This window comes from Magnolia sinica, chromosome 3 (genome assembly GCF_029962835.1).
Source record: "Magnolia sinica isolate HGM2019 chromosome 3, MsV1, whole genome shotgun sequence".
NCBI classification, from domain to species: Eukaryota; Viridiplantae; Streptophyta; class Magnoliopsida; order Magnoliales; family Magnoliaceae; genus Magnolia; species Magnolia sinica.
In genome coordinates this window covers 116496174-116508742 of record NC_080575.1, presented here as the reverse complement: position 1 = coordinate 116508742, position 12569 = coordinate 116496174, and the positions used below count along the sequence as shown (strand labels likewise).

At 40.6% G+C, this 12569-nt stretch overlaps 1 protein-coding gene across 1 annotated transcript; it reads left to right on the top strand.

The window, feature by feature from the left end:
- The first annotated feature begins 217 nt into the window (after positions 1–217).
- LOC131240889 (MACPF domain-containing protein NSL1) lies at positions 218–7788 on the top strand. Its single transcript, XM_058239413.1, has 7 exons — positions 218–666; positions 1959–2197; positions 3625–3829; positions 4383–4463; positions 4573–4756; positions 6008–6174; positions 6948–7788. Exons 1-7 carry the CDS (start codon positions 256–258, stop codon positions 7644–7646), a joined length of 1986 nt encoding a protein of 661 aa, XP_058095396.1. The 5' UTR covers positions 218–255; the 3' UTR covers positions 7647–7788.
- Positions 7789–12569: the final 4781 nt, after the last annotated feature.

The following is a 12569-nucleotide window of genomic DNA, read 5'->3' as shown; positions in this document are numbered from 1 at the left end:
TAACCGTCCACTAAATGCCCCCCAATCCATAGTCAGTAATCAAATAAACGTATTTTTTATTAAAATTGGACCCATAATATGGAAAGTTTGATTTGAATTACTTTTCATTCCAAGTATGCAATTTATAAGTAATTTCTAAGTCCCTGTGTATCAAGCTTCATACGCTGGCAGAGTATCAAATGGTTTTCTCTTATTTTAAACCTCTTGTACTTGACACTTGTAGCCCACCACCAGCGGGAGTAGCTTTCAAATGAAATGAAAACCGAAGAAGCTGCAGAAGAGAGAGCGTCGTCCTCCAAAGACCATTTCCATGGCCTCCTCCTCCTCTATCATCTCTCCTCCAAAACCCTAGAAAAATTCAGAATCTCTCGCATTGAGAGAGAAAGAGAGATGACGTCTAGTGCGGCGCGAATGACTCTGCAGTCCGCTGCAGAGAAGGCAATCTCTGCCGTTGGATTGGGTTACGATCTATCCACGTCCGACATCCGGCTCTCTTATTGCAAGCCGGGCCCGTCCGGATTGCGCTTGATCGAGCTCGACAACACCCTGCCCGCTCGCGACCTCGTCTTCCCGGGCGGGATCGTGATCCCAAACGTGCCGAAGTTGATCAAATGCGATAAGGGAGAGAGGACGAGGTTCAGTTCCGACGTCATTTCCTTTCACCAGGTACTTTCTTTTTTTTTCTTTTTTTTTTTGTGTGTTTTTCCAGTTATTTTATTTTATTTTTGTTCTTTTGCGTTTGATGCGATGAAATATCGGTGCCGATCTACACCCGCTTCTTTTGATAAATAGAACACTTTTTACTACTTTTGGTATTAGAACAGTGCTCTAATCTATCACCAAAGAATGACAAATGGTGTGCGTTGATCAAAAAGAGGGCATGTAGATATCATTTCCCGGACAATATCGATGAGTAATGGAGAAAAAGATAAAGAGGAATAGAACAATCAGGGGAAAGAGCTGTTTAAGAATCACAATAGCTACCTCGGTTGACAGCGTTGATTTAGACCTATATTTTGTGGGCCCACTTCGGCGGGCACATTTCTTCTTCAGTCCAAGATTGTGGGAAGGAATCCAGCATTTTGGTTCAAAATGGGATTTTTAAATCCCATTTAGGAACCTGTTTGGATTCCCTCCTTTGGATGGTGGGAGATAGGTGCATGTCGATTCTCGGTCCACACTGTGTACACACAATTATTTCCAATTTTAGTAGAGAGAAGCTTTAATGCTCTGGCAGAATGTGATGGATGATACATAGGCACTTGGAAATTAGTTAGGAATTGCATACGTGGAATACAAGTAGTTCAAATGACTGTCCAGATAATGAATCCCAGTTTAGATGCACCGTGAATGAAAAATTATGCTGATTTGGTTATCCAACTATCAGATATTCAGATTGGTGGAAATTTATTGGATGGTCATAAATGAAAAATATCCAACAGTTATATTTCTACAAACTGTTAGAGTATAGGATTCGTATATATCTGTATATGTATAGGTGTACATACTATGTATAGCAAACAAGTGTCCACAAATCAGAGATTGGGATTGTTCAAACAATCTGAGTTTGGGACTGAAAGAGCAACTGTGACTTCCTCAATTTTGTCGGTTCAATTTGAGTTAATGTATGCCACGTATACAATTTCAAAATTCCTGCATATCAAGCGTCGTTTGTGGCCAGAGCATCAAATAAGTCCCCATTAGAATATATAGTGTTGCAGCTAACATTAAAATTTCTGACTTGCTATCCATTTTATATTTTCGGTTTTGGTGATTCATTCAATTTCAACTCAGCCAAGTTTCACATGTACTTGGTTGAGTCAATTCTCCTTCCTGATAATCGTCTCCTGCTTGTTTGTTGCGTCAGCTTGATTTGTTTTCCATTGCTTATTTGAAAGGGAAAATTTTTTGCTGAGCACTTCATCCTCCTTGTTTATTAACATTGGCTTCTTATGCAGATGTCTGAGCAATTCAATCAGGAACTCGGTTTGTCTGGTAAAATTCCATGTGGTCTATTCAATACCATGTTCGCTTTCTCAGGCTGCTGGCAGAAGGATATAGCTGCAACCAAAAGTCTTGCTTTTGATGGTTGGTTCATAACACTCTACAATATTGAGCTAGCAAGATCCCATATAGTATTGCATGAGCATGTGAAGCGAGAAGTTCCCTCTTCATGGGACCCTGCTGCCCTGGCTGGGTAAGAGTTGCTCCTAAAAGTTCACTTAGAGCCAACAAATTATATGCGCTCAAAACTTCACTTGGGTAGTTTTTTCTTTTCTTTTCTCTTACATGGATACACTAGGGTCTGAAGTGGTTTGCATTTAGATATTGAGCTAGCCTGGATCTATGTTAAAAAACTTGAAAAATAATTGACTCAATCATATTTCACCAACACTTGAAAAAAAAAAAAAAGAGCTTTGGTCACAACTCACTTAACACTCGTTCAAGACTCAGTTCACTTTAGTTTACTTGACAAAACTCAGAAAACTCAATGAAACTCGAATTGACTCACCAATAAGTCTTGGTGTTCAAGGCATGAAAACATTGACCTAGTCACTCTATTTGACAAACTCTCTAGTTGAGTTGACTTTTCGAGTTTTAAAACTTTGGTCTAGATACTTATGACATCCTTCAAAAAGAAAGCAAGTTGTTATTAGAAGTACACTTCATATAACTTCTATAATGTGCTGTACGCCTGTACCCACTGTTAACATGGCAAACGATTATGGTGGTAGGAACTACTGATCTGGTGAGCCAACCCATAGATAGGCTATTGACCAAAACTTGCATTCATTGAACAACTCTAACCATCCAATTGTCTCGGGTTTTTCCCATTGAATGTGGAGTTTTGCTCTCTGTTGCTGTTGTTGTTGTCATGGTAGCATAACTCTTTAATCTTCTGTCTTATGCTGTGAGGAAACTATATTTATTCCATATATTGATAGTTCAATGAAGTATTATACAATGTGCTGGCCAAGAGATGGTTTGGGCTTTAAGTTTGTACCCGGGGGGGCGGCGGATCCAAAACGTTGATATGAGGAACTTACAATGGATGTCTCATTCCCCAAAAATTCCCAGGCTAGAAAATCCTAGCCATTGAATTTTTGGCCTTTTATCAATTGAATGGGAATTGTTGCTTTGTCTCTCTCTTCACCGTTTCTTTGCTGGCCACCTGTTGAAAGGTTGAGGATTTTCCATCTAGATGATGACTTGCGGCCGGGGGGGGGGGGGGGGGAGGAGGATCCCAAACGTTGATATGAGGAACTCACAATGGATGTCTCATTCCCCAAAAATTCCCAGACTAGAAAATCCTAGCCATTGAATTTTTGGCCTTTTATGGATCAAATGGGAACTGTTGCTGTGTCTCTTTCTTCACCATTTCTTTGCTGGCCACCTGTTGAAAGGTTGAGGATTTTCCATCTAGATGATTTGGTGCATGGACTACTCATATCAGGGCCAATAATATTAACAGGTTGGACCACTGAACAATGGCCCTACTGGTGCAATCTGAAAACTCAGGTGCTGCACAATCTCTTGGCTGCAGCATTGTATGATACCTCTTTTCCAATACTGGCAGTGTACTTGTCAGGTTTTAAGCTTCTTTCCCACTTCATGGTTTTCCAGGTTCATTAGAAAATATGGTACTCATGTTATTGTTGGTGTAAAGATGGGGGGTAAAGATGTGATTCATATTAAGCAGCAACAAAACTCACTTCTTCAGCAGACTGAGGTTCAGAAAGTTCTGAAGAAGTTAGCTGATGAGAAATTCTCCGAAGATGTTAATGGAAGCTTCATCCTGGACTCCAACGAACCAACAAGAAAGCAAAAGGTAATAAATGGAGTTATGATGGAAACATATTCATCGAATATTAGTGTCTGGAAAAGAGAATAATGAGATGTATCAAGAGAAAGCAGGAAAGTTGTGGAGACAATGTCAAAACAACAAAAATGAAACTCTTAAGTGCAACCTTTTGTATTAAAAATCTGTTGTCGAGTCATCTTCAACATATCTTCTCACAGATTTAGGATTTTTCTCTGCTGTGAGGGGGATTCCATCACTATCATTTCTTGTGCTGATCATGGCTAAATAGCTACTTTTCGAGAGTTAATGACGTTTTTTAGGAGATCAATGATACTCTTTCAAAAGTTGCTTCCTATGTGTAAGGAATCCACTTCTGTCAGTGTCTTAGGGTTGTCTGGTTGTATTTCTGGGGGTTGATCTTGTTGTAGCAAGGGTTTGTCCTGGCTTTGCATTCTGCTTTCTTTCTTCATAAATTTACTTTCTTTACAAGGGTATGTGGTGTCAATACACTTCAGCATTTTTCTGCTTCAAGGTTTGTATATTCTCTGAAGTTTGAAATGATTTCCTTGAATCTTTTCAGGACAAACAGTTAGCTGGCTGGGAACACTATCCAGCAATGGCAAATTCTATTAGGCCCATAGTGTCACATTCAAAGAAGGATGTAAGCCTCTTCTCTTTTGCCAGTAGAAGTTATTCATATATGCAACCTCAAGAGTCAAGAGAGCAGTCTAACTTCAATGTGCTTAATGCCTCATTTCTCTTACATGCAGGATTTAGTAATCATTCGTGCTAGAAGGGGAGGTATTGATAATGGTCAAAGTCATAGCCAGTGGTTATCTACAATTTCACAGGCCCCTGATGTGATATCCATGTCTTTTGTGCCTATAATTTCTCTCTTGAATGGTGTTCGAGGTAGTGGGTTCCTAAGCCATGCAATGAATCTGTACCTTCGCTGTAAGTATGTTCACTTACCCCTGTTAAGTCATAGAAAAAAATATCCCTGATATTCTGAAACATGGTGAACTTGTGATATTTATTAGTATTTTGAAGACATTATCCTGGCATTTTCAAAATGTCACCCTGATAATATTGCAATAAAATTGTCATAATTGCCACTTTTCACTTCTGTTAAGAGATGCAAAATATCTCATTTCATGAAACATCATACATTTCTTAAGCCTTCCTTTCCAAGTCGATTTGTTTTATTATTTCATAAAAATGATCACATGTTTGGAACTTTGGATAAGCCATTGTGAAATGCAAAATTTGTATGCTGCCAAAATATCCAAGTTAGAAATGAGAAGTTGCAAGGATATTCCATGTGGGTATGACATGACACTACAGAAAACAGTGGTATGTTGTGCATGAAACTGACCAATTATACATGTTAAATTCGAAGGTTACAGATGGATATCACTACATTAACCATGCACAAGATGCATAAAGGAATTCACTCGTGAAAAGTTTGGATCCCACAAACTAACTGCACCCTATTCCAAGCACCCCACGTGACAAGAAGACTCCACTTATTACAAATTTGACATGTCCACTTCAATTTGACTGTTTGAAGAAAATCCTCAATTATCATTTTTTAAAATTATTACTGTAGTTGAATTTTCTATTCAGATTCTGGACCAAATGCCTCTGGAGTAATGGGAGGAACTTTGCCTCCGTGTCATTGATGCAAGTCTGGCATACATGGACTAGATTGAAACCATTCATTTAACAGGTCAAATAGGTCCAAAATCATACTTATTGGACAATCAACCCTTTAATCAGTGGCACAAAACAACAACAAAGACAAAAGTCAGCAATGGCTCACCCTAATTGAGAAAAGGTCCATTAATTAGATGGTTAGAATAGCACAATTCTAGAGGCAAAGTATTTTTTCTTATTATTGGTTAATCAATGACAGAGACCACAAGATCCCTGGCTAAGATCATGACATAGGTGCCACGTGTGATACACGATCTAGAGCCATGAAATTGTCCAGCCTCCAAAGGCAGTGGATCAGCTCCCAATATCCATATTGTATTACCATATTTTTGTTCTCTAGATATGTTTCCTATATTTGTTACTTTTAGCTACAAGAGGTATATTTTTGCCGCGTGTATTTGGTTGGCTGTAAAAACAGGGGAAACAGTATCTCTGTTTTTATTGTATGGCGCCTTATTCCTAATAGTTTGGCTCTTGTTCTTAATTCAGACAAGCCACCGATAGATGAGCTTCATCAATTTTTAGAGTTCCAACTACCTAGGCAATGGGCTCCAGTTTATGGTGAGCTCCCTCTTGGGCCACAACGCAAGAAGAATGCCTCGCCTTCACTTCAGTTCTCTCTCATGGGTCCCAAGCTTTATGTTAACACATCCCATGTAAGTTTCTTGCTCTTGATCAATTGAGCAAAATTGTTTAAGACCAACAAAATGGATGATGGCCGTACACATGTGAATCACAGAGACATTCAGATCCGTTAAAAAACATTAGGGACAGATAACATGCTGATTATTTTGAACTGGCAAAGACAACTCTTCACATGTTGAACTCAAAAGTTATCTGAATTTACCTATTAACCTTTTTTACCACATGCATTGGCATGATTTTAAACATGTATGGTTTTTCTTTCAATTCAAGGTACCCAACATGTAACAACTTAATAGATTTTAATCCTCCAAAGAACCACTTTGTTTCCGCAGAATCTTCTGCTATTTCTAATCTTTTGAGGCATAGTGTAGAACATTAGTCAATATCTTGGCCAACTCGAAGGGTAATGGCAACTAAGATTCTATCTGTAGCCCACATATTACCAACATTGAATTGAATGGCGTTAACTAGTTTGATTGTGGAAATGACCAAGTTGCAGTTACCTTGTGCAATATTCACAATGAGGAAGTTACCCTCAAATTGCGGTTTACATTCGTTTCAAGTCCAACTTGAAAGTAACGCAAATGCAATTTGGTGCCAAGTTATACCGTGTGGATCTCCACGAAGGTCACTGCAATTTGTTCATTTCACTATCAAACTAATTATCGCAATTCAATTCGGTGGTGCATCCAAACACTGTAAATCTTTTCCTTTTCTTAAAGATGGATTCCATTTATCCAATTCCTGGTTCCTTTTCAGTTCCCTTCTAATCCACCAATTGCAGGTTGATGCCGGGAATCGGCCTGTGACTGGAATCCGTCTGTACTTGGAAGGTAAGAAGAGCGATCACCTGTCAGTCCATCTTCAGCACCTTTCGACACTCCCGGGGATCCTCCAACTTTCCGATGACTCCAGCTGTGAGCCTGAGGATGATAGCTTCCTACAAGAACGAGGCTACTTCGAACCTCTCAGGTGGAGTCTATTCTCCCATGTGTGCACGGCCCCAGTCCAATATAGTGGGGCCTGCATTGATGAATCTGCCTCCATTGTTACCAAGGCCTGGTTTGAGGTGAAGGAGGTCAGAATGAAGAAAGTTCTGTTCTTGAGGCTTGGTTTCTCTATGGTGGCGTCTGCAAAGATCCGCAGGTCGGAGTGGGATGGTCCCCCCCACCTGTCTCGGAAATCAGGAGTCTTCTCAACACTTATCAGCACACGATTCAGCACAGGCCAGATCCCTGATACAAAGCCGGGCAAGGTGGAGCTGAATTCTGCTGTGTTCCCAGGTGGACCGCCTGTCCCCGCCAGTGTACTGAAGATGTCAAGGTTTGTGGACACAAAGGAGATGGTGAGGGGGCCAGAGGAACCCCCGGGCTATTGGGTGGTGACTGGAGCCAAGCTCTGCGTGGAGGCGGGAAAGATCGCATTGAAAGTGAAGTACTCGTTGTTGACTATAATGTCCGATGAGGACGACGACTCCATATGATGGTGTTTGCTGTTTCCACAAGCAATCCGGATTTGGAGAAAATATGTTTTTTCACTTTGAATTTGTTTGTAAATAATATTGTACATTTATCAGCTTCAATCTGAGGCATTTTTCTGCATAGCCCATTTATGTTTTGACCGCATGATCGCTGTCCACTGGGTCCCACAAAGTGTCCTTGTGCATGATTTTTAGCAATGTTTGACGTGCTGGATGAGCTGGTCTGGTCGCTGAGGATGGCCTCTCTTTGGCTCTCATTTCAGGTGAGATTCAAATGGCTTGTTTCCCTGCATGAGAGCTTGCCTTTTCTATGTCATTGGGCATGTTTGGATGCATCCTTTTTGATGTAGAGCTGGTTGCGAACAGTTTCATGGCCAAGATGGATCAGAAAAGGCCGGTTGACGACAGAAATGATTCAGACCGTCAGACCTTAGATCGGGCGTATCTCACAATCCGAAATGAGTCATCGGGCGTAAAATATATGATTTTGGGGTAGAACGAGCTACTTTAGCCACCCAACCCTGCTATGCCGGGTTGCACAGGCCGGATTTGCAAAATACCCCTGGATCCAGGGTCGCTTCCCTATTTTAATTTCGTTTTTACTATAAATAGTAAGTTTTAGTTTGATTATAACTCTTCACCCGTTGGGTTTTAGGAGTTGCACCCAACTTGAAAAGAGCTTAGAATAATTAGGAGAATAGTTTGGCGAAGCCAAATAGGACACTATTTTTGGCCAAAAACCCTGCGCACTAGTAGACATCACGGCCGTCTATAAATGGTAAGTTCACTATTGATAGTAAGTTGTGAATTCTAAGAGTTTTAGTTGTAGTTTGTTTCTTATTTCTCTCCCATTGCTTGGTATGCCTATTTAAAGGGTTGTGAACTTGTTTATTTCATTCATTAATCAATTTCGAATTTTATAGAATATATTTTCTATTTTGCTTGCTTTCTTTCTTGCAGTTTCAAGAAGCCTCTGTAAGGAGTCCAGAGAAGTTCCGTGGATTCGGAACAGTTATCCTATTGAGGAAGACAGTACTCCACCTCATTGTGTTCATCCCTGCGTCACTTTTTCAATACACGTTAGATCTGCAAATGATTGGCACCACCATATGTTGGGAAAGCTGCTTCCCAAGGTGGTTTCACGCACTTGCCAGCCCTGTACCACGTCTTCAAAATCCAAAGCGATCATCGAACTCGAAACACCAAAAAATGCGTTCTGTTGAAAATTTAGGCATGCTGGAAGGCTGGGTTGGCCACCACAATCTTCATTTTTAAATCCAGCTATTGGTATGCTTTCAACAGGCAAAATTCACTTTTAGCGGCACCCAAACAGGCCAAGAGGTTATCCTTTTTAGCTCCCACAGAAAGTGGACCGATTCGAAAAAAGAAAAGGGAAAAAAAAAAACACTGATGGGAAAATCCGAATGGAATGCTGGTGAACAGGAAAAGGTCCACCCACCTTGTGGGCAGGATCATCCAATGCATATGATTTGGAGACAGTCGTCTATCCAACGTGGACCCACCCGAAAAATGGTAAATGCTAATATGGTCGCGTTTCATGGCGTCCCCGAAAAAAGAGCCGAATAGAGCATTTCGTGGACCCAACAACCTGTGACTCGGTGCCCACCCTGTTGTCCAAATCGTTACGTGGCCCATCGCATGGTTGATTTGAGATAACCAAAGACCCTGTTCGTACCAAAACTCGTAGACCAGATCAACAGTGCAAAGTGAACCACGTGACACCAAAAATATTTGGAGAGCTTTGATGTTTAAAATATCTCTAGATAAGGTTAAGTAACAGTGAAAACCACAGTGTTGGAGCACGTTGGTATTCCACGAAGACAAATCTATTATTGAAGAAAAGTAAGCAAATACAAAGAAATGATACCGAACTCCTCGATCCAAAGAACAACTCAATCGAGCACAATGTTGCGTTTCTTAGGTTAGATCCTCCACCGGTCATTAGCAGTGGAACCTTAGGGTAGCGGTAAGTTCAGTCAGTCACTAGTCACTGTGCATACGGACCGATTATTAGACATAGCCCGTACTTGTAATTCCTTTTCATCTGCAGCTACAAGCTGGATTTGAACAAAGAATTTAGTTGTAGGATCCGCCCGCCTACACTTATAGGTTGGGCCTGTTAGACAGGCTCACATATCTTGTATACCTTGTATAGCTAGTATACCTTGTATAGTTCGTTTCCATAGGTAGAGGATTTAGATTTTATAGAGGATTCTAATTTTATTATTTTCCTTATATAAATGACTGTAATTTATATATATTCAACCCTTTTAGGTTGTCCCAAATACAGAAAATCTTTCAGCCCCTCTCTGTTTTTATGGTTTCAAAGTTTCACTGATCCAAAACCAACACCACCTGTCAGATCTGACCATCCTTATGTTCAGTCACCATATCTACTGCGTCCGGCCCCCATCCCTACTACATCCTGCCACCATCCCTGCTCGTCCGACCGCCCTTAGGTCATTTGGCCACCCCTACTGCGTTGTCCGACCATCACTGCGTCATTCGACCACTTCTACCGCATCGTTCAACCGCACCTGCTCGTCCGACCACTCCTATTGTATGCCCCTATGTTATCTGAACTTCGTTCCAATCCAGCTACCCCTGTTGCTGTTCCAGATCTAGATTTTTCATATCCAGCGTCGTTGTTGCTGTTGCTATTACACCAGATCTAGAAACTGCAATCCCTTAGGTATCTCCTGCTGCAAGGTACATATACAATCTTCTTCTGATGCGACTCTTTGCATGCTTTACATTACTTCATATCAATGGACAAGGACTCATCACATACAGAGGCTCCACGTTATAGTTTTGATGGTAACAACTATTCTCTATGGGCCATCCATTTTCATAACTTTCTCAAGGGTCGTGGTTTGTGGGGACTAATTGATGGATCTGTTACTATCCTCGTTTCCATAGATGCCGACAAATTAGCTGATTGGAAAATGAACAATAGACGGATTATTACTTGAATTCTCGATTCAGTCAATCAGTTTATTGCTGTTGGCCTCACACCTCATCGCACTGCTAAGGCAATGTGGGAGCATCTCCAAACAATTTATTAATAGAGTAATGCAGCCTAGTTATACCATCTGGAATAGGCTCTCGTTAACCTTACTCAGGGTGACGACAGTATTCAATCATTTTACTCTAAAATTGTCAAAATTTGAACAGAGATGGCTATGATGGATCCAACATTTCCTCATGACTTTAAGATATTCCAAACTATGCGCGAGAGTGTGCAAGTTCGATAATTTCTTATGAAGCTGCGTCCGAAATTTGAGCATTGTCGGACTGCTCTCTTGAACCTTAGCCCTACTCCTTTATTGAATTCGGTTATTAATAATTTATTGGCTGAGGAACAACGACTGAAAGTTCTCTCTCTTCCTTCCTCAACTCCAGGATCATCTGATATGGTGCTTACTGTGTCCACCACTACACCAAACTGTGGTTCCACTCCTTTGACTTGTCGCGGCTGCAACAAGGTGGGTCATGTCGTCGTTCAATGCAAAGAATGGTGCGCTTATTGTCAATGGACTGGTCATGGTATTCAGGACTACCGTATACGTGCTTATGCATCTTCTTTCGGCCGTGGACGTGGTGGTGGTCGTGCTCTTTCTGCGACTGTTGCCACTATTTCTTCCAAGCCGTCTGTTAGTGATACTGCATCTACTGTTTCTACTGAAGGTCTTTCATTACCTTTGACTCCTGCGATGCTCCAGCAAATCGTTCAAGCCCTTTCTACTGCCGGTATGTCAAGTATATCCCTATCTTCTACATGGTTCTTCGATTCGGGTGCTTCCAATCATATGACTGGTATTAGATCCTATCTTTATGACATTCGTCCCTACACTGAAAATCAGACTATTTCTACTACGGATGGCACTAAACTACCCATTCAGTCCGTTGGATCATTGACTTTCTTTCCTTTTGCCCATCGCCAGTTCACCCTTCGTGATAATTTCATGTCCCTAATCTCTCATCTAATTTAATTTCAGTTGGTTAACTCACATCCAATAACTGCTTAGTCATATTTCTTCCCGACTATTTTTTGTGCAGGATCTGGCAACGGGGAAGGTACTTGGGATGGGTAGGCGGCATGATCATCTGTACGTACTGGACTTTGATCCATCTGTCACTCCGGCTCGTTGTTTCTTTTCTCCATCTTCATCAGATATTTGTTCGGCAAATAAATTGTGAAAACTGTGACACTTTCGCCTGAGTCATCCACATTCCGATCAGTTAATTCAGTTATTTTCTTCTGGCATATTAGGGAACGTTTCTCTTAATAAAAAAGATTTGGATTATTCTTGTTCATCTTGTTGTCTTTCAAAAAATAAGTGTATTTCTTTTCCTCTAAGTATTACAAAATTATATTCTATATTTGAACTAGTGTATACGGATGTCTGAGGTCTTTCACCAATTATGTCTCTCTCTGGATTACGATACTATGTTATATTCATTGATGATTTCACACGTTACACCTGGATTTATTTTCTGCACTCGAAGCCACAGGTTTTTAAAAAATTCAAGATATTTCACTCTATGGTGGAGACTCAACTTCGGGTTTTAGTTCAAACTCTCCGCTCTAACTCAGGGGGGAATATCTCTCAACAAATTTTCGTACATTTCTTTAGGGTCATGAGATTATTCATCAGACTACATGTTCTAATACTTCACAACAGAATGGGGTGGCTAAACGAAAAAATCATCATATTGTTGAAACTGCTAACACCCTGATGACAACTATGAGTGTTCTTTATTCTTTCTGGACGGAAGTAATGTTACATTCAGTCTACTTGATTAATTGGATGCGAACCAACATTCTGAACAGTAAATTTCCATACTTTGTTCTCACCGGCTTACCTCCTACATATTCCACATTTCTTATTTTTGGTTGTGTTT